The 23115-nt window shown below is 43.1% G+C and overlaps 1 protein-coding gene across 1 annotated transcript in view; it reads right to left on the reverse strand.

Annotated features, from left to right (window-relative positions):
- Positions 1 to 23115, reverse strand: part of MINDY2 (MINDY lysine 48 deubiquitinase 2) — a 182431-nt gene that overhangs the window by 25062 nt on the left and 134254 nt on the right. The window contains exons 5-6 of the mRNA XM_069765913.1: positions 13305 to 13407; positions 2927 to 3069 (exon numbers count right to left, since the gene is read on the reverse strand). Of these exons, the coding sequence (XP_069622014.1) occupies positions 2927 to 3069; positions 13305 to 13407 (246 nt within the window). The remainder of the gene's footprint in view (positions 1 to 2926; positions 3070 to 13304; positions 13408 to 23115) is intronic.

Consider the following 23115-nt stretch of genomic DNA (forward strand, 5'->3'; position numbering starts at 1 on the left):
TACTTCACACATAGAAATGGAAATGCAGAGCCTTTAAAACAGGCCACTGATAACTGCAGTGCTATCCCTTTTCGAGAATTTACCTTCCATGCTGAGCATTGTGTGGTTTATGAGATAATTTGATAGAAAGCTCCTAGGAGGCATTTTGGCAGAGTCTTTTCAGCAATAATTCAGAGGCTCAATTATAGCGTAGAAAGATACCATATAATTCACTATTGGTGGGGACTACTCAGCAGAAATACGTTCATTTAAGTAGGTCGTTTGCAGCACAAAATGTATCTTGAAGCATTAAAACAAAACTGTGGAAGTTCACAGTCCATGAACTACGACAATTCTCTGCCCATGACAATGAGCACACGATATAATAACACACTACAACTTCTAGATTAAATTAGACATCCTCGCTTTCCAATTAATTCTGACTCAGAAGCCGTGAAAATTTCACCTCTCTTTATTCAATGAAAAATTAATATTATTTTAATGACAATCAACAGGGATCTTGAAATTCTCTCCGCTCCAGCTTTTTATATGATCGGCTAATTATAGAGCAATTAATTTCTCACCGAGAAAAGAGAAAAATAATGGGAAAGTGAGTTTTATAGAGTAAAAGATCACGCCGCCAGATAATTGTATTATATGCAACCCATGCTGCAGTGCACAGTCAGACCGGGCCTGGCTCAGCGTAGATTCAATTTGATCTATCTGGTTTAGACCAAAAGTGTCAATAAAAGATTGCAGTATGATCCTCCGTTGGGTCTGCTATCATCAATGGGTTTTCTTTTTCCAGAGTACAGCATCTCTTTATGTATAATAAAAAAAAAAAAAAAAAGCTTTACACACGGCCAACTAACCACTTAAAATCTAAATAATTTTATTTAGAACATAATATAAAACAAAGTAACAATTGAGAGAAAATACCACTGGTGCAGAAAAATAGGTGGGTACAACCGGAAAGTGATTACCTTAAAGTTAGGGGTCTTCTTGGTGTAAATAGATTCAGCTAATAATACAAGCAGTCAAATGACAGTAATTGTGCAAATATCGCAATCAAAATGCCATCTCAAGGAAAAAAGAAAAATGCTCTCAATATACAAAAATATAAAACACGTATAGGCAATTGGGAGAACCACAACCTAGACACTGTATAATGTAAAGGCAAAGTTGCAGCAGTAAAGTAAAATCTATATATAAGTAGGTGTTCAAGGATGTGGCCCAGCCAAGTGCCTACCATGGGAGACGAAAACAAGGAAAGGTATAATTACCTGAAGGTAAGTAACCGGGGACCCTCCACACCCGACACGCGTTTCGCACTGAAATGCTTTGTTCAGGGGTATGAAATGTGCATTGGATGATCTTCTGCATAACTGCAGCATGTCCTCAGTTTATGAAGCTTGCGTATACAGGAAAGCATAATGGCTGTCCGACATGAAGGCATCAGATACAGTCACTTGCACCCTCTGACCATGTAATTTCCAAAAGATTGATAAAATACTCAGGCACTTTAGGTAGGATCCGGTAATGAATTTGTATCCCTGTCCCATAACTAGAGAACCTCCACACAGAGCATGACTTAAATCCATGGCCAGTGTTGATGTTTTTTTTTTTACCACAGCTGTTGGATAACCTCAACATTTCCTCATGGGGTAGTAGTTTTGGGACAACAGACAATTCTGGTTGAAATTTTGGAAAATGTCATGTTACCCAAGCCTAGTTCACAATAGGAAACATTAAAGAAGCACGGTTTTAACCGAGACTGTTGGGCCACTAAAAGCTGCCATGGAGCACTAGTCTAAGGCTATGTGCACACGTTGCAGAATTGCCGCGAAATTCTGCAACTCCCTGCCGCGGGAAATAAGCATGCAGTATTGGCATGCATATTCCCGCTAAACACTAGCGTTTTGCAAGCGTAATTAGCTTGCAGAATGCTAGCGTTTTCCAAGCGATCTGTAGCATCGCTTGGAAAACTGATTGACCGATTGGTCACACTTGTCAAACATAGTGTTTGACAAGAGTGACCAACTTTTTACTATTGATGCTGCCTATGCAGCATCAATAGTAAAAAGATATATGGTAATGTTAAAAATAATAAAAAAAATAAAAAAATTGTGATATTCTCACCTTCCGGCGTCCCCCGCAGCCTTCCCACTCCTCGCAATGCTTCCGGCAGCTCTCGTTCCCAGTAATGCCTCGCTGCAATGACCCCAGATGACGTAACGGTCTCGCGGGACCGCTATGTCATCACAGGTCATTGTCGCAAGGCATTACTGGGAACGGGAGCATCGCGAGAAGGCTGCGGGGGCCACCGGAAGGTGAGAATATCACGATTTTTTATTTTACATTTTTTTTTTTTTTAACAGGTATATGGTTCCCAGGGCCTGGAGGAGAGTTTCCGCTCCTCCACCCTGGGTACCAACCGCACATGATCTGCTTACTTTCCGCATGGTGGGCATAGCCCCATGCGAGAAGTAGGCGGATCAATGCATTTTTATGTGTGCGGAATCCCCACGATTCCACACAAAGAATGAACATGCTGCGTTTTTTTCCAGAATGCGATTCCGCCACGGGAAAAAAACACAGCATGTGCACAAAAAATGTGGAATGCATTAAAAATGATGGGATGCTTATACAAGCCTTTTTTTTTAGCATTTTTTCGGCGGAAAACGGACAAAAAACGCTAAAAATCCTGAACATCTGCACGTAACCTTAATGTAACAAGACGCTGCTCAGTCCACTTCAAATAATGGCAATTAGCAAAAGGTCCCCAAAGTTCTTGTGACCAAAACTGTTCAGCCACTAAAGTAAAATAGTTTACGAGCTTCCAGACACCACTTACCCACATAAAACTGCTACTGGTAATGAATGGAAAAACCACTAAGACCAAGTGTCACAAAAAGCAATTTCTCATTTTATGTTCAAAGAAACCCACCTTATATTTGGTCATAGTGCTAAAATGATTGTTTCTGAAGAATACACATAGCTCGCCTTCCTGTAGGGTTGAGGTCAGTTCACTGAGCCCGTGGAACGTCAGCTGTGTGGCTGTGCTATTTAGAAACTGTTCTGCTACCAGGCCTAGAACAAAGCACAGTGTAGAGGTCACGTCATAGCAGACAAGAAGACAATGGACTGTACACACGGCGCAGATGATCATACATGTAGAGATGTCAGATTTATGCCACCCTCCATCTGACATGGAGGTCAGATATACAGCGGAGGTGTGTTACTGCTGTACTCGTTTCCTGGTTATCACATGAGAGGAACACATTACATGTGAGTCTTCCAACTGAGCTACCCATTAGGGGTCCTCCCCAATGTATACCTCCGACATATGCCAAAGCCATACGTCACCCATAGGCGCCCATAATAAAGACAAAAAAGCACAGAAAATATATCAGCCCAAGGAGGCCAAAAGGATACTCTCTTGGCGGATGTCTGGTGATTTTTATTTGAGGTTGAGGGGGATAATTTTAATGTGTGCATAGATTAAGCCACCGGCACATATGTGAATGTTAGCCCAAATGCGCCACATACATGTTAGAGGATTGTTGGCCTTACCCAGAAATTTCAGCATTCTGATGTGTATGGGGTCCTCCCAACTCTCCTCAGACAGATTATGTTGGGTTTTCTGAGGTTGCAGAATACACTTGGATTTTGCCACGCATTTCAAAAATTGCGACAAAAAAGTTTAATCGCTATTTTGGAAAATCACAGCAGAAACCTAGTATGATTGCATTGTGCGAACATATCCTTACAATTACAGTTGAAACCAGAAGTTTATATACACTATATACAAAGACACATACAGTATGCATATGTTTCTTAATATCCGACATCAAATCAGATACACACGTGGTCAAAATTGTTGGTACCCCTCGTTTAATGACAGAAAAACTCACAATGGTCACAGAAATAGCTTGAATCTGACAAAAGTTATAATAAATAAAAGATCAATGAAAATGAACAAATGAAAGTCAGACATTGCTTTTCAACCATGATTCCACAGAATTTAAAACAAAACTCATGAAATAGGCCTGGATGGAAATGATGGTACCCTTAACTTAATATTTTGTTGCACAACCTTTTGAGGCAATCACTGCAATCAAACGATTCCTATAACTGTCACTGAGACTTCTGCAACTCTTGACAGGTATTTTGACCCACTCCTCAAGAGCAAACTGCTCCAGTTGTCTCGTGTTTGAAGGTTGCCTTTTCCAGACGTCATGTTTCAGCTCTTTCCAAAGATGCTCAATAGGATTTAGGTCAGGGCCCATAGAAGGCCACTTCAGAATAGTCCAATGTTTTCCTCTTAGCCATTCTTAGGTGTTTTTAGCTGTGTGTTTTGGGTCATTATCCTGTTACAAGACCCATGACCTGCCACTGAGACCAAGCTTTCTGACACTGGACAGCATATTTCTCTCTAGAATCCCTTGATAGTCTTGAAATTTGATTGCACCCTGCACAGATTCTAGACACCCTGTGCCAGATGCAGCAAAGCAACCCCAGAACATAACAGAGCCTCCACCACGTTTCACAGTAGGGACAGCGTTCTTTTCTTGATATGCTTCATTTTTCTGTCTATGAACATAGAGCTGATGAGACTTGACAAAAAGTTCCATTTTTGTCTCACCTGTCCATAGGACATTCTCCCAGAAGCTTTGTGGCTTGTCAACATGAAGTTTGGCAAATGCCAGTCTGGCTTTTTTATGATTTTTTTTTCAAAACCGGTGTCCTCCTTGGAGGTCTCCCATGAAGTCCACTTTGGCTCATACAAAGACGGATGGTGCGATCTGACACTGATGTTCCTTGAGCTTGAAGTTCACCTTTAATATGTTTAGAAGGTTTTTCTGGGCTCTTTTTCTATCATTCGTATTATCCGTCTCTTTGATTTGTCATCAATTTTCCTCCTACGGCCACGTCCAGAGAGGTTGGCTACAGTCCCATGGATCTTAAATTTCTGAATAATATGTGCAACTGTAGTCACAGGAACATCAAGCTGCTTGGAAATGGTCTTATAACTTTTACCTTTAACATGTTTGTCTATAATTTTCTTTCTAATCTCCTGAGACAACTCTTTCCTTTACTTCCTCTGGTCCATGTTGAGTGTGATACACACCATGTCACCAAACAGCACAGTGAGTATCTGTAGCCCTATATACAGGCCCACTCAATGATTCCAAAATTGTAGGCACCTGTATCTATTTCATGAGTTTTATTTTTTTATTCTGTGCAAGCATGGTTGAAAAGCAATGTCTGACTTTCACTTGTTCATTTTCATAGATCTTTTATTATTACTTTTGTCAGATTCAAGTTATTTCTGTGACCATTGTGGATTTTTCTGTCATTAAACCAAGGGTACCAACAATTTTGACCACATGTGTAAAACCTTTCCCGTTTTAGGTCGATCTTTAAACCTAAATCGGTTACACCAGTTGTGTCAGGAGGAATGAGCCCAAATTCCGACCAACTATTGTGAGCAGCCTGTGGAAGGATATCCCAAAAGTTTGACTTAAGTCATTCAGTTTAAGGGCAATGGTACCAAATACTAACGAAATGTATGTAAACTTTGCAGTAAGTAATAAAATGCCTTAAGACATGCTCTCTCATTCTGGCATTTGGCAAATATTAATAATTATGGTAATCCTAATTGACCTAAAACGGGAAAGGTTTATTCTGATTTCATGTCGGATATTGAGAAAAACATGCATGTGTGTCTTTTTATATAGTGGGCTCGGAAGGAAAGGAGCACCATTTTTTAATGCAAAATTGGCTGGACTCGAGAGCGGATGCCATATCGCATATAGAGAGCTCTTGATGTGCCTAAACAGTAAAAACTCACAAGTGACCCCATTTTTGGAAACTAAACCCCTCAAGGAACTTTTCTATACGTATGGTGAACACCTTGAACCCACAGGTGGCTCACAGAAATGTATAATGTTGAGCTGTGAAAATAAAAAGTCTACTTTTTTAATCACAAAAATTTTATTTTAGCCCCAATTTTTTTTTTTCACAAGGGTAACCGATACCCCATGCAAGGATACACAGATACTCCGGATGTGCACGAGCATTGCTTTGCTCTATAACTGTTGGCTACTTTCACACTGGCGTTTCTTGCCAGACGTCGCAATGCGTCGTTTAAGGCAAAAAAACGCATCCTGCAAAGTTGTTTGCAGGATGCATTTTGCCCCATAGATTAACATAAGCGACGCATTGCGACGCTTTGCCACACGTCGCAACCGTCATGCGATGGTTGCGCCGTGTTGTGGCGGACCGCCGGGAGCAAAAAACGTTCAATGTAACTTTTTTGCTCCTGACGGACCGCTTTTTCCGACCGCACATGCGCGGCCGGAACTCCGCCCCCGCCTCCCCGCACCTCACAATGGGGCAGCGGATGCGCCAGAGAAATGCATCTGCTGCACCCATTGTGCAGTGCATCAAACGCTAGCGTCGGAATCTCTGCCCGACGCATTGCGACGGGGAGATTCCGACGCTAGTGTGAAAGTAGCCTTAGTGCTGCACTGACATAAGTTAGTTAGATCTGCACTGCACATGATCCAACTAACTTGCTAGCCCTGGTGACCCCTATTTCATCATGACAACATGGGGTCACCATGGCAAGGATCGGTCTCTAGTGATGACGTCGCAGGGGCGCCGATCGGAGGGCAAAAGGAGCCCACCTCTCTCTGCCTTCTAAATACTGCGATTAATATCGATTACAGCATTTAAAGGAATAAACTGCGGGGTGTCAGCTGTCATGTCAGTTGAACACCCATCGACGATTGTGCAAAATTGCCAGGACATATTCATACATCAAGGTCGGGAACTACTTCACAAACTGGACATAAGAATACATCTAAGGTCATGAATGAGTTAAAGAAAAATTGACATATTGCTTATTTGAGGCACATCGTAGGTAGTTTACATTACATAAAAAAAGAATAACAGTGGGTAAGAGATCTCTATAAATCCCATCCACTTTGATAGAACTGTAAGATGTTGCGTTTTTGATGCAGCAAAATTTGCAGCATCAAAAGCTCACCAAAAGCAAACTGCCTTAATGTTGATTCATAGAGGTAAAAGTTCTTTAAGTGGTGTGGCCTAGCGAGGAATGTGAGCGGACGTGCGGCTGATCTCTCTCCCCGCACCGCTCTGAAAAGTGGCCTTTGAAGGCGCCGCCGAACGCCAAAAACCGGCCAGAGAGGTCCCGCAAGTACCCAGCGAGGGGGAGAAAGCACCGCTGTTAACGAGCGGTGAGAAGCGGAGATGCCGCGCCGCAAGCAGGTGGCGCCAGCAGCCGGCGCGAAAATTCAAGATGGCGCCGTGGCTGAGGAGGAGGCGGCCAGAGCCAGCGTTTCATACCGCCGGAGGCTGGAGGTAATAGCCCGGCTGGAGCGCTTTGCCCGTACGGAGGAGGGGGGAGCCCTGCTGTTGGGTCCAGAAGGACTTGATGAGGTGGAAGCCCTGATGAGGCAGAAAGGTGGAGGGGAAGTCAGGGCCAGTGAAGTGGAGGTGCAGCGTTCCCCAGGGAGGGCGCAGGGAGTGCACAGTGCAGAAAATGTGACACCTGCTGATAGCCCTGTGCAGACCAATGATTCTAATGAAGTGCAGCAGCCAAGTACGGGGGAACCAACACTGCAGGACATTTTCTCTGTCGTTATACACTGCAAATCTGCTTTGGCTGCGCTGAACCTAAGGGTGGATGATCTCACAGTTGAAATGAAGTCCCTTAATTCTGCTATGCGCAAAGTGGAAAAAAGAGTGGAGGTGGTGGAGGAGCGTGTGGGCAGTGTGGAGGACCAGACAAACGAACTGTTAAAAAGAGAAAAGAAATATATTCAACGAATCGCAGAGTTAGAATTTAAGACAGATGATTTGGAAAATCGATCCCGGAGAAACAATTTAAGAATAATCGGGGTGCCGGAGAAGGTGGAGGGAAACAACTCCACTGAATATATTGAGGCATGGCTTAAGAACTCGGTGGGAGGAGCAGACCTTACCAACCATTTCTCGGTGGAGAGGGCTCATCGGGTCCCCACTCGTCCTCTGCCGCCTGGATCTGCCCCTCGAGCTATATTGGCAAAAATTTTGGACTACCGGGATCGGGAAACTCTACTGAGGAAGGCTAGGCTGAGTGATGGCCTGAGCATAAACGGAAGTCGGATCTCCATTTATCCGGATTACTCGGCATCGGTGCAGAAACTTAGAATGAAGTTTGGTGAAGTCAAGCGACGGCTCCGTGAACTGGACCTAAAATACTCAATGCTCTACCCAGCCAAGCTCAGGGTGGTGGCGATGGATCGTGTTCAATTTTTTCAAAATCCGGAGGAGGCGACGCAATGGCTGGACACCAATGCCAAGAAAATTGGCACTGATCGGAACCGTTGAGACTGATTCTGAAGATCTATAACTCTACTGGATCTGCCTCTCTTTGGGGGAGGGGCTCTGTTTGAATGTTACTGTTGAAGTTGGCCTAATTATACCTAACGATTACAGTATTGTGTTCGGCGGCGCAATGAATAGTTCATATTGATCGCGGTGGGTGGGGGAGAGATGGACGGTAAAGGAACTAGCTCTAGGGTATATCAAGTGCCCTCAATTCTCATATAGAGAAAGAAAGTTCGGAGTATCTGAGTTATTTTGAATTCCAGATGGGGAAGGTTGGTTTAGTTGTTGGGGTGGGGGGTGGGAAGGGGGGGGAGGAGGGCATTGGTGGAGACCTGGGAGAGGTGACTCTCATCTTATATCTTTCTTTAAGGAAATGGGAGGGAATGTTAATATTATAAGTTGGAATGTTAGGGGGCTAGCAGATGCCACTAAGCGGGCGGCAATATTCCAGTACCTATTGAAACAGAGGCCCTCGGTGATATGCCTGCAAGAAACTCATTTAGTTGAGGAAAAAGTTGATATGTTACAGAAAAAATGGGTGCGCAGGGCATATCACTCGACGTTCTCTAATTATGCAAGGGGGGTGTCTGTTTTGGTCCATACAAGTACTCCATTTGAGGAAATTGAAGTAAAAATTGATAAGGATGGTCAGTATGTTTTTTTAGTGTGTAAAATTTTTAACCGCTTGATTTGCATTGTTTCACTATATATACCCCCGCCGTATTCTGGCAAGAAAATTCAAGAGATTTTGGAGCATATGAGAGGGTGGGTCGGGGTTCCCTTTTTGGTGGTGGGAGATGTGAACAACATTGCTGATGACCATTGGGATAAGAGTAATCACGCTCCGCTACGCGGGGATGGGAATGGCACCCCTTTCGGGAACTATCTTAGAGAAATAGGCTGGATTGACTTATGGCGGGTTCGCAATTTTAGCACATATTCTTATTCTTGCTACTCGACCACGTACGGTTCTATGTCTCGAATCGATGTCGCCTTGGGTAATGATGGGATGAACGAATTACTAAGTGGGGTGGAATATAATCCTAGGATTCTATCAGATCATAGTCCGGTGCGGGTCTCATTAAAGCTATCAGAACAGGTTGGGTCACGGAAGATGGGATGGAAGGTTCACCCCTCCTGGCTACAACTCCTGGACATGGAAAGTGTGGGGGCTGAGATAGAGGAGTTCTTTAAGATCAATAAGGGTAGTGCAGAATGCCATGTAGTATGGGACACTATGAAGGCGTATTTGAGGGGTATTTTGTTTCGGGACATATCACGACAAGACTAGGACTAGAACACAGGATCAAGCTGTCCTGGAGGAACTGAAGGAAGCTGAGGCGGCATTGGGGGCCCATTGCTCTAGGGAGTCTCAGAGTCGGATGAGGAAGGCTCAACAGGAGGTCAATCAATTGTATCTGAGAAAGGCGGAGAGATTGCGGGCTTTTCAAAGAGCATCTTTCTATTCGGAGGGGGAAAAGGTGGGGCATTTACTGTCGGTAGTGGCATCCGCACAAAGGGATTCCTCGCACGTCTACTCCATTAAGAGGGAGGATGGAACATTGGCTACTCGGGGGGAGCAGATTCTGGAAGTGTTTGGGAAATTCTATGATAAACTATATACTTCTAGTGTGGAGAGGGGGGCTGAGGACATGATGGGTTACTTGGAGGGGATTGACCTGCCTAGGTTGAGCAGAGAAGAATGTGAGGAGTTGGAGGAGCCGATTGGGGAGGAAGAATTGGGAGCTGCTTTGGCGGGGGTTGCTGGGGGTAGGCTCCGGGGGCGGACGGTATTCCAGCCGAGGTGTACAAGGTACTGAAAGAAACATTGTTGGCCAGATTGTCGGAGGTGTATAATAGTTCACTGGAAAGAGGGGAGCTACCTTCATCAATGAGAGAGGCTATTGTGGTCGTTATACCTAAGGCCGATAAGGACCCACAACTACCAGAATCCTATAGACCAATCTCACTTTTGACGGCCGACATCAAGATTCTGGCAAAAGCTCTGGCAAATAGGTTATCCAGGGTGATTGACAGACTGGTTCACCCGGATCAGTCAGGCTTTATGCCCAACAAATCAACGGCACTCAATCTGAGAAGGTTATTTTTAAATTTGCAAATCCCCTCTGACAATGTCGGAAGACGGGTTGTGGTATCCTTAGACGCCCATAAGGCTTTTGATTGCGTGGAGTGGAGCTATTTGTGGTCAGTACTGGAACGAATGGGGTTTGGACCTAAATTTATTTCATGGGTGCAGCTGTTGTACTCTTCTCCGGTAGCCAAAATTAGAGTGAATAACGCTCTCTCTGAGACCTTTTCATTGTCTAGAGGTACTAGACAGGGCTGCCCTTTGTCCCCGCTGCTCTTTGCGTTGGCGGTGGAACCCCTTGCTGCGAAGATCAGAGGTTCCCGGGAGGTGAGGGGTTTTATATACGGGGAGGCAGAGGAAAAAGTAGCGTTGTATGCTGATGATATTCTGCTATTCTTGGAGGATTCTGAGGAGACCCTGGTTAAGACGGAAGCCATTATTGAGGAATTTGGTAGTTACTCGGGCCTAAGGATCAATTGGGACAAATCGAATATGATGTTGATAGATGGGGATAGCGGGGACGGTGGTGGGGAGGTTTCTTCTACAAGGTTGAAGCTAGTTGATAAATTTAAATACCTGGGGATTCAGATCACTCTCCCTTTGACTAGCTTTGAGGAACTGAATTTGGCACCTCTTCTGCGGAGGATACGTACTAAGGTCCAGGCGTGGAGGAAGTTACATTTATCAGTAATCGGCAGGATAAACTTGATAAAGATGATTGTGATGCCACAACTACTTTATGTGCTGCACAACTCCCCTATATGGATATCGCAGAATAGGTTTCGGAGGATTAGATCTTTGTTTGGGGAATTGATTTGAGGTGGAAAGAGCCCCAGATTTAAACAGGAAACTCTACAGAGACCAAAGACGGAGGGAGGGGTGGCATTGCCTAATCCGTGGTTGTATTTTTTGGCTTCACAGTGCCAGCATTTCAAGGGATGGGGAGATGTGGTAGGTGGGACGCGGGCACCTTGCAGCCTGAGATCACTGATTGGGACGAAGGTGTTGAGTGAGGGTCTGGAGGGGGGACATTTCCGAGAGAAGGGCTCTAAATTTTGTACTATTAGGCTCATCCATAAGGTTTGGGACAAAGTTAAGGGGATTAGGGGTGTGCACGCACTCACTAGATTCTCACCCATTTGGAATAACTGTGTCCTACAGGAGTTTAGACAGATGGAGGGATTTCATAATTGGAGGGAGGCAGGCATCTCTCGGATGGGCCAGATTCTACATCAGGGCAGAATTAGAGATTTTGAGGCATTGCAGGAGGAGTTTTTACTACCGGACTCTGAGTTGTTTCAATACCGCCGTCTTTCACATGCGCATCGGGCACAGTGTAGGAGAGGACCCGTTGAAATACAGGTGGACCTAATGCTAGATTTTATCCTTGTAGGGGGTGGCACGAAGGGGGTGATCTCGGGAATATACGAATTCCTTTTGTTCTCTTTCTTGGAGGAACACCCTATTAGAGCAAGGGCGAAATGGGAGGCGGACCTTGGGGCAATTGATAATGATCATTGGGAATCAGTACTGGACTATGTGCCCAAAATATCAATGAGCGAGCCTGGGAGGCTATCACAATTATTTGTTATTCATAGGGCATATAGAACTCCGGATATGTTATTCAAAGCCGGATTGAGATCTAGTTCAGAATGCCCCAGATGCTCGCAGTCCGATGCGGGCATCCTTCATATGTTATGGCAGTGCCCCAGGTTGTCCTCCTTCTGGGTGGTGGTGCTGAATAAAGTGGGACTGGCATATGGTTGCACTGTGCCGCGTGATCCCCTGGTATGTGTTTTGGGCTATGTTGAGGAGATCATAACTGATAAGATGTATAAAGTGGTTATTGCCAGACTGTTATTTATCGCGCGAAAGTTGATTGCCAAATTCTGGATTAGAGAAGAGCCACCAACAAGGAGAGACTTTATGAAGCAAGTGGACCATATCATTGCTTTGGAGAGGAGTATCTACGTTAGGAGGAGCAAGGCGGACTTCTTTGACAGGCTGTGGAACCCGTGGCTTGAATCAATGTGATTTAAAAGACCTTGTGCTCCATTGGGAGGTTTATTGACAAATCATCTTCCTTTTCTTGTACTTTTATATATGACAAAGTAGGGGGGGTCGACTCTTGACAGGTCTCTAGAGGGGGGGGGGGGAAGGGGGGTGGGAGTTTGGTTTGGGACTAAATATGTTTTCCTTTTTTTAAAAAAAAACAAGTATTGTACACTGGTATATTGCTGATAACAAAGTATTCCTTTTATTGTTTATGTGCAATATTTATGGTTTAATTAAAAATATCTGATTTAAAAAAAAAAAAAAAAAAAAAGTTCTTTAAGTAGAATTTGTACCTCTCAGACATTTATGCTATATACTTTTGATATGCCATAAATGTCACAGAAGGTAATACCCCTTTAATTTTTAGTGTAGCCCCTGGATTAGTTCAAAATGACAACGAGGCCCTTGCACTAAAAAAGGTTGTGCACCCCTGGTATAAATGAATCGCTAGCCTATAAGTAACAAAAAGGGATGTCACAGTTAAAACAAAATTGTCCTTTTTCTCTCTAAATCACCTGCATAGACGCACAGTCGTTGGAGCTCCTACAGAAACATACGGAGAGCGCTGCACATGTGCAGCCACTTTTCCATTTACGACAGTGCCCCTTTCTCCAGATAGATGTAGTACTCAGCTGATTTGTTATGTTGTGGCCGTGGAGGTGTACCATAGGTTTGTTCCTTCTGGATGTTCTTTTCTTACCATAAAATTAAATGACAGATGAAAGTCAAGCTTCTCACTGATAAGCAATCTAGCCATAATAAGCCAAAATCACTCACCCACCTTCACTAACTAGCTCACTGTTCTCCGATTGCTTGCATGAAATAACCTTCTCCACCAGCTGGTTGTAGCTGCAGTTACCCACGGCTGTCACAATCTCAGCAATCTAGGAGATCAAATACAGCAGGAAATGATAATGAGAAAATTGGTGAAATTACAAAGAATAGAGCTGTGATGTGATTTATGTTCACAGATAAACTTCAAAAGGAAACAACATAAAGGCTGCACAAAACAAAACAGTAAAATATGCCGCATTTTACAGCATCTATACACAAAAAAATGTAATGAGTTCATGAGATAGGGATGGAGCCATCAGTTGAATGAGGATGGACAACATTGAGCCAACTCAATCTTTACAGGAGACTTGCTTAAGACACTTTTCTACACTTCGTTGTTGAAAGAGCAAGATTCAAGAGGCCACTTCTATCAGGATATACACAAATACTTTGATGAATACAAGGCAGAATGAGAAAAGAAAAAGTGACCAAATATTCTGCCATAGGAATGGAGTAGGGAAGACATGCAATACTTTTGAGCATCAGAACGCCACCACAATCTAAACCATGCCTCCCCCAGTCTTTCTCCACCCCGGGATGGACACTGTACCATCATCACCAGTGTTTTTCCACCCCACACCAATAGGGAGAGAAGGAGTGGATCAGAATCAACACTGCTTACCATGCATCTGGAGTGCCCACTTTGGATATCAAGTGATGCTTTTTGAAGACCAATCTTAAAAAGTGAAAAGAAGTGGCAGGAGAATGGGGGCCATTAGGTATAGTCATTATACATTGTGAGTGTATAGTCACATCTGCTTTGTGGGTGGAAAGTCAGTATAAAGGAAGAAATATCAGAATCATTCTTAACATGTTGTCTGCTTCAGTAAGTGATTTATTCCCCAAGATAATTCAGGAACATCTTTTCCAAGACTCCCGTAACACAACATAGCCAAATGAGCATCTCACATGTCGCTTTGCTAAGGGAGTCCTGGGGCAGTGCCCACCACCATTATTTATAGGAAGCACTTGCCAATAGGCACCGAGCATAGCAATTGGCGCATGTCTGATGGACGTCACCACAACACAGGCCATCCACAGTGTTCAGGAAGTGGCACTACGCAAACATGTACAGCGTCCAACTTGTATGGGAGTTTTGCACAAATGTGCACTGCGACCTAGGGGACGCCCTGAATAGTTTGTGATTCAGTGACATCATCAGACAAGCGTCGATTACCATGTTCTCTGCCTATTTAGCTTGGGATGTTTATACCCACCTAATTTATTGTAACGGATTCTGATTTGCATACTGCAAGGACAATTGCTTGGGACAAAACTGCTGTTTTTTGGGTGTTATTGAAAAAAAGAAAAAGGTAAAGATTCCTGTTTAATAATCTGGAATTACAGATTAAAGAGGATTTGTTAACAGTTCAAAAGCGTCCAGTTTTGGCCCTTATTTTGTTCCGCAGTTCCCATGAGTAATCTGCTGGGGGGTTTGTTTGCTTGTTTTTTTCCCTAAATCAGCCATATCGCTCTAGAGAATAGGCCCTTTTTTAGTGCTGATTTTTTTTGTAAGAAAGGGAGGTGGCTCGCAGCCTTGTGCAGGTGTGTACTACGGAGGACAGACAATGAACTTCAAACCAATATTGCGGCCAGCATGCAGCCAGCGGGTAAAGAAAGAGTGAATCAAACACCTGAAAACTCCGCCCATATGACCGAAAACCGGTCCCGCCAAATTCAGGTGACAGGTTCCCTTTAAGCTAGTGGTTGTATTACAGTTATGGGCAATACTAGTTTTTATAATTAGGCCCCATTGTTCCTGGTTCTTTACTATATAATTTTAGATCCAATGAAATATCGTACTCACATTCTAGAAATACAGTAAATCACTGCACGAATTTGTAATTATGGGTGATTAATTATAATTTAGTCTTCCATATTGAAAAGCACCTAGCATGAATATCTTTTGTTAAAGTTACACAATTTGATGAGTTATTCTTATGAGCCCCATTAGTGAAGCTTTCACAGACTTTGTCTCTCCAAAGATTCTGTGGAGGAACTAAAATTCCAGGTTGCTATGTAATTTGTATAGCCCCACTGGAGGCTGACACAATGAATTCAGGTGCTGCCATGATTTCTCACACAAGACAGCCACATCCTTCCTAATAAGCAGAAGAAAATGAAGAAGTATTAAGAAATTACCAGCTGGCAGTAACAAAAATCAATCCCATTTATATTTCAAGAGTTGAATAAGTCATTTTGAGCGCTCTGCCTGAATGGAAAACTTACTAACTGAAAGAATAATTTAGGTTTTTTTTATAAGTTCACTTAATAGCTTTCATCATTCCTTGGACCTGGCAGGTTCTCAGATTTATTTTCTACATAGAAAACCTACCAGTGCTGGGGCTCGGCCTGGACATGGCACCAAGAGGAAACACACAGAGAGCCCTCTCTACAGATCGTGTTCCCGGGGGAATTACGGTATAAGCAATTTACAGCCTTCAAAATGCCGTTCTTTATGGGAAAGACAAGAGATCAGAGGCTAATCTGGGGTCCTACACATTTTTCAGCACGAAATGTTTCTTATTGGAGGACTCATCGGTGCCATTACTGCCTCACCTCAGCATGGAACAAGAAGCAGCCTTAATCTTATTGATGCCAGACAGCTCAAGCCTGTAAGTCCTGCACCAACTTCTCACCTCCTAAAGGGGTTGTCCACTACTAGGACAATCCCTTCTTGATAAAAATGTTTGACCCCATAAAATGATAAAGACAATACTCCCCCTCCCTCGGCTAAATGACACTTCCTAAAAAAAGGGTATTGAAACCACTACTTGATGCCCTTCAGGAAAACTACGTGATGTACTCCTGGGGGTACCCATTCCAGCTGCAGGTCCTGAAAAACGGAACATCGTGTACTGTATTTTTCTGACTATAAGGTGCGTTTTTTCCTCTAAAGCTTTGGAGGAAAAAGTGTGGGGGGTGCGTCTTATTTTCTGGATGTACAGTACAAACCAAAAGTTTGGACACACCTTCTCATTTAAAGATTTTTTGTATTTTCACGACTATGAAAATTGTAAATTCACACTAAAGGCATCAAAACTATGAATTAACACATGTGGAATTAAATACTTTAAAAAAGTGTGAAACAACTGAAAATGTCTTATATTCTAGGTTCTTCAAAGTAGCCACCTTTTGCTTCGATGACTGCTTTGCACACTCTTGGCATTCTCTTGATGAGCTTCAAGAGATAGTCACCGGAAATGGTCTTCCAACAATCTTGAAGGAACTCCCACAGATGCTTAGCACTTGTTGGCCCTTTTGCCTTCACTCTGCGGTCCAGCTCACCCCAAACCATCTCGGTTGGGTTCAGGTCTGGTGACTGTGGAGGCCAGATCATCTGGCGTAGCACCCCATCACTCTTCTTTTTGGTCAAATAGCCCTTACACAGCCTGGAGGTGTGTTTGGGGTCATTGTCCTGTTGAAAAATAAATGGCCCAACTAAATGCAAACCGGATGGAATTGCATGCCACTGCAAGATGCTGTGGTAGCCATGCTGGTTCAGTATGCCTTCAATTTTGAATAAATCCCCAACAGTGTCACCAGCAAAGCACCCCCACACCATCACACCTCCTCCATGCTTCACGGTGGGAACCAGGCATGTAGAGTCCATCCGTTCACCTTTTCTACGTCGCACAAAGACACAGTGGTTGGAACCAAAGATCTCAAATTTGGACTCAACAGAACAAAGCACAGATTTCTACTGGTCTAATGTCCATTCCTTGTGTTCTTTAGCCCAAACAAGTCTCTTCTGCTTGTTGCCTGTCCTTAGCAGTGGTTTCCTAGCAGCTATTTTACCATGAAGGCCTACTGCACAAGTCTCTTCTTAACAGTTGTTGTAGAGATGTGTCTGCTGCTAGAACTCTGTGTGGCATTGACCTGGTCTCTAATCTGAGCTGCTCTTAATCTGCGATTTCTGAGGCTGGTGACTAGGATAAACTTATCCTCAGAAGCAGAAGTCACTCTTGGTCTTCCTATCCTGGGGTGGTCCTCATGTGAGCCAGTTTCTTTGTAGCGCTTGATGGTTTTTGCCACTGCACTTGGGGACACTTTCAAAGTTTTTTTTTCCAATTTTTTGGACTGACTGACCTTCATTTCTTAAAGTAATGATGGCCATTCGTTTTTCTTTACTTACCTGCTTTTTTTCTTGCCATAATACAAATTCTAACTGTCTATTCAGTAGGACTATCAGCTGTGTATCCACCAGACTTCTGCTCAACACAACTGATGGTCCCAACCCCATTCATAAGGCAAGAAATCCCACTTATTAAACCTGTGAAGTGAAAACCATTCCCGGTGACTACCTCTTGAAGCTCATCAAGAGACTGCCGAGAGCGTGCAAAGCAGTCAAAGCAAAAGGTGGCTACTTTGAAGAACCTAGAATATAAGACATTTTCAGTTGTTTCACACTTTTTTGTTAAGTACATAATTCCACATGTGGTAATTCATAATTTTGAGTCCTTCAGTGTGAATTTACAATTTTCATAGTCATGATAATACAGAAAAATCTTTAAATGAGAAGGTGTGTCCAAACTTTTGGTCTGTACTGTACGTCATATGGATGAGGAGGAGGGGTATATCGTCAGCAGCAGAAAAGTTAGTCACAGGAGGCAAAAGCCAGCTGCTGCAGCTAATTCGTGTGCCCCCTGTTAAATAAAATGAATATTCAATGCTCCTCACGCCCACAGTCCCTCCCACCTCTATGCACTGCAGACGGCGCCAAAAGGTAGGATGGACAATGGGAGTAGAGAGCAGTGAATGTTAATTTCCTTTAATAGCGGGCACACGTGATCGCTCAGCTACTGGAGGAAACCCGCTTATGCCCGCTCAGCAGTCTTGACAGGCGATCCACAAATCTGACAGCTCTTTGCACCTACCACTCAGCGGAAACCTGGTGAGTCAGACCAGAGCTAGTAGCAATTAGTGCCAGACATCGTGCTTGTATATATGGTATATCTACTCTCCATTCTGCACAGGATTTACAGGGCATATTTATTCTGGGCGCACAACAGGAGCACCGGTGGGGGATTTTATCTTGGATTTTATCTCGTGCTTTATTTTGCATACACGCCCTTCTGGTAGTAACATATCCTTAAGCGCGGCATCAGTTCTTTTTATAGCACATTGCAGAAGGCGTTCAATGGATCAGGAATTTGAAAGTGATGCCCCTAGATGGGAAAGGAACCTGCCAATCATATGAGCTCCTGAAATTAATCTCTTCTTCCCTGATGAGAGAGACAGTTTGCAAATGTTTACTTTTTCTTTAAGCATATTAGATACAGCTAAATAGAGTTTTAAGTGCCATTTTATAGAATATCTCAGTTCATATATCTTAGAAACCTAGGTCTGAAAGTTTGATTTACACCTGTTCGATTTATTCATAATCTATATCTCTTAGACTAGACACAGAGCTATCTAACATCTATACTTCCTTCTTGCTCTTAATCTTTTTATCCTTTTTTTCTTTTCCCTCCCCATTTTTTTTTCTTTTTCATATAATATGGCACAGCTCAATACCTGCTCATTGAATGTCAGAGGACTTAATGTTTCAGAGAAAAGATCTCAAATGTTTTATCATATGCATAACCATGTACATTTTCTCTTTCTTCAGCAAACCCACTGTAGAGGCGATCATATACCTTAGCTTACTAACAGATACTTTTCATCTTGGCGCCACACTACGAATGTGGTTTCGAAGTCTAAGGGTATGTGTCCACTTTCAGGATGGCCGGCGGTATCGCCGGAGCGGCTTAGCCGCTCTGCGGTAAGCCCCGCCCCCTTTCTGGGACGCGATGATGCCGGATGTGTTCACAGCACACATCCGGCATCATCGCTCCCCACCATAGGGCCCTGTGCTATATCTTGCGGCGACGCAGCGTCGCCGCAAGATATACGGACATGCTACGATCTGAAAAGACGCGCAGCATGTCCGGAGTCGCAGGGCCGCCGCGTGCGTGTTACCACGCATAGTGGAGACGGGATTTCATTAAATCCCCTCCACTATGCTGTAACATCTGGACGCTGCGTGTCTGACGCTGCGGCTCTATGCAGCGTCAGACACGCAGCGTTTCCTGCACGTGGAAACATACCCTAAAGGTACCGTCACACTCAGCAACTTTGCAACGAGAACGACAACGATCCGTGACGTTGCAGCGTCCTGGATAGCGATCTCGTTGTGTTTGACACGCAGCAGCGATCTGGATCCCGCTGTGCCATCGTTGGTCGGAGCTAGAAGTCCAGAACTTTATTTGGTCATCAGGTCGGCGTGTATCGTCATGTTTGACATCAAAAGCAACGTTTTTACATGGAGCTAACAACCAGTGAGAACGATAAGTGAGTCGCCGTTACATCACTGGATCGCTCCTGCACCGTTCTGGAATTGCTGTGTTTGACGTCTCTACAGCGACCTAAACAGCGACGCTCCAGCGATCGGCTCGTTGTCTATATCGCTGCAGCGTCGCTGAGTGTGACGGTACCTTAAGGCTGCTGTCACACTAGCAGTATTTGTTCAGTATTTTACATCAGTATTTGTAAGCCAAAACCAGGAGTGGGTGATAAATGCAGAAGTGGTGCATATGTTTCTATTATACTTTTCCTCTATTTGTTCTACTCCTGGTTTTGGCTTACAAATACTGATGTAAAATACTGACCAAATACTGCTAGTGTGATGGCAGCCTAAGGGGGCGAGTATAGACATATACAGTTATATGAAAAAGTTTGGGCACCCCTATTAATCTTAAGCTTAATGTTTTATGAAAAAAATTTTTGCAACAGCTATTTCAGTTTCATGTATCTAATAACTGTTGGACACAGTAATGTTTCTGCCTTGAAATGAGGTTTATTGTACTAACAGAAAATGTGCAATCTGCATTCAAACAAAATGTGACAGGTGCACAAGTATGGGCACCCTTATCATTTTCTTGTTTTAAATACTCCTACCTACTTTTTACTGACTTACTAAAGCACTTTTTTTGGTTTTCTAACCTCATTGAGCTTTGAACTTCATAGCCAGGTGTATGCAATCATGAGAAAAGCTACTTAAAGTGGCCACTTGCAAGTTGTTCTCCTGTTTGAATCTCCTCTGAAGAGTGGCATCATGGGCTCCTCAAAACAACTGTCTAGTGATCTGAAAACAAAGATTATTCAACATAGTTGTTCAGGGGAAGGATACAAAAAGCTGTCTCAGAGATTTAACCTGTCAATTTCCACTGTGAGGAACATAGTAAGGAAATGGAAGAACACAGGTACAGTTCTTGTTAAGGCCAGAGGTGGCAGGCCAAGAAAAACATCAGAAAGGCAGAGAAGAAGAATGGTGAGATCAGTCAAGGACAATCCTCAGACCACCTCAAGAGAGCTGCAGCATCAACTTGCTGCAGATGGTGTCACTGTGCATCGGTCAACTATACAATGCACTTTGCACAAGGAGAAGCTGTATGGGAGAGTGATGCGAAAGAAGCCGTTTCTGCAAGCAAGCCACAAAAAGAGTCGGCTGAGGTATGCAAAAGCACATTTGGAGAAGCCAATTTCTTTTTGGAAGAAGGTCCTGTGGACTGATGAAACCAAGATTGAGACGTTTGGTCATACAAAAAGGCGTTATGCATGGCGGCCAAAAAACACAGCATTCCAAGAAAAATACTTGCTACCCACAGTAAAATTTGGTGGATGTTCCCTCATGCTTTGGGGCTGTGTGGCCAATGCCGGCACCGGGAATCTTGTTAAAGTTGAGGGATGCATGGATTCCTCTCAGTATCAGCAGATTCTTGACAATAATGTTCATGAATCAGTGACAAAGTTGAAGTTCCGCATGGGATGGATCTTTCAGCAAGACAATGATCCAAAACACGGCTCCAAATCTACTCAGGCATTCATGCAGAGGAACAATTACACTGTTCTCGAATGGCCATCCCAGTCCCCAGACCTGAATATCATTGAATATCTGTGGGATCTTTTGAAGAGGGCTGTCCATGCTCGGCGACCATCAAACTTAACTGAACTGGAATTGTTTTGTAAAGAGGAATGGTCAAAAATACCTTCATCCAGGATCCAGGAACTCATTAAAAGCTACAGGAAGCGACTAGAGGCTGTTATTTTTGCAAAAGGAGGATCTACTAAATATTAATGTAACTTTTCTGGTGGGGTGCCCATACTTATGCACCTGTCAAATTTTGTTTGAATGCAGATTGCACATTTTCTGTTCGTACAATAAACCTCATTTCAAGGCAGAAACATTACTGTGTCCAACAGTTATTAGATATATGAAACTGAAATAGCTGTTGCAAAAAAAAAAACAATTTTTATAAAACATTAAGCTTAAGATTAATAGGGGTGCCCAAACATTTTCATATAACTGTACAAATCACTGCCGCATAATTTCTGAGAAACCCTGACACAGAGGGGAGGTTTGCGTTTGTTAAGATCTCTATCTACTCCAAAATTTTGACTTTGGCAAACTTCTCCCTAATTGTGACCAAATTAAGACATGCCATCACAACTTAAACTAAAAAAAAATGTCGAGGGTCTTATCATTGGAGGGGACTAAATTGATCTTGAATCCTTCTTTAGATGCATCACTGAGCAACAGTGACCACTCTAAAACACAAACAAATGCTTTGCTAAACGTGCTCCAGTCTCTCCAACTGGTTGATGTATGGAGGCTGCTACATCCAGATGTAAAGGATTCTACATATTCTCTTTTATACAATTTGCATAGTCATATAGACTTTCTTATTTAGCCATCACTTTCTTACATAGCAACCTACATCTCAGATAGGAACTGCTATATGGTCAGATCACGCTCCTTTATATTATAATATGACTATGCCAGACTCCCATCAAGCTTCAGATGCTGAAATTTAAATGACAATCTGTTTAACCCCTTCACCCCGAAGCCTGTTTTCACCTTGCTGACCAGGGCAATTTTTACAATTCTGACCACTGTCACTTTATGAGGTCATAACTCTGGAACGCCGGTGATTCTGAGACTGTTTTCTTGTGCCATATTGTACTTTATGATAGTGGTAAAATTTCTTTGAAATGACTTGAGTTTATCAGTGAAAAAAATGGAAACTTTGCAAAAATGTTATGCCCTTAAATCAGAGAGACATATCGCAAAATAGTTAATAAATAACATTTCCCACATGTCTACATCAGCACAATTTTGTAAAAAAAAATTTTCTGTTAGGAAGTTCTAAGGATAAAAGTTGACCATCGATTTCAAACTTTTACAACAAAATTTGCAGTACCATTTTTTTTAGGGACCACCTCACATTTGAAGTGACTTTGAGGGGCCTATATGGCAGAAAATACCCCAAAATGACGCCATTCTAAAAACTGCACCACTCAAGGTACTCAAAACCACATTCAAGAAGTCTATTAACCCTTGTGGTGCTTCATAGGAATTTTTGGAATGTGGAAGAAAAAAAAATAAACATTTACTTTTCTTTCACAAAAATTTTCGTTTAGACCTACCATATATACTCGAGTATAGGCCGACCCGAGTATAAGCCGACCCCCCTAATTTTGCCACAAAAAAACTGGGAAAACTTATTGACTCGAGTATAAGCCTAGGGTGGAAAATGCAGCAGCTACCGGTGAATTTCAAAAATAAAAATAGATGCTCTGCACCGTTCATTATGGCCCCATAGATGCTCCAGATAAAGCTGTGCCATATAGAATGCTCTGCACCGTTCATTATGGCCCCATAGATGCTCCATATAAAGCTGTGCCACATATAATGCTCTGCACCGTTCATTATGGCC

This window comes from Ranitomeya imitator, chromosome 4, assembly GCF_032444005.1.
Source record: "Ranitomeya imitator isolate aRanImi1 chromosome 4, aRanImi1.pri, whole genome shotgun sequence".
In the NCBI taxonomy this organism is placed as follows: domain Eukaryota; kingdom Metazoa; phylum Chordata; class Amphibia; order Anura; family Dendrobatidae; genus Ranitomeya; species Ranitomeya imitator.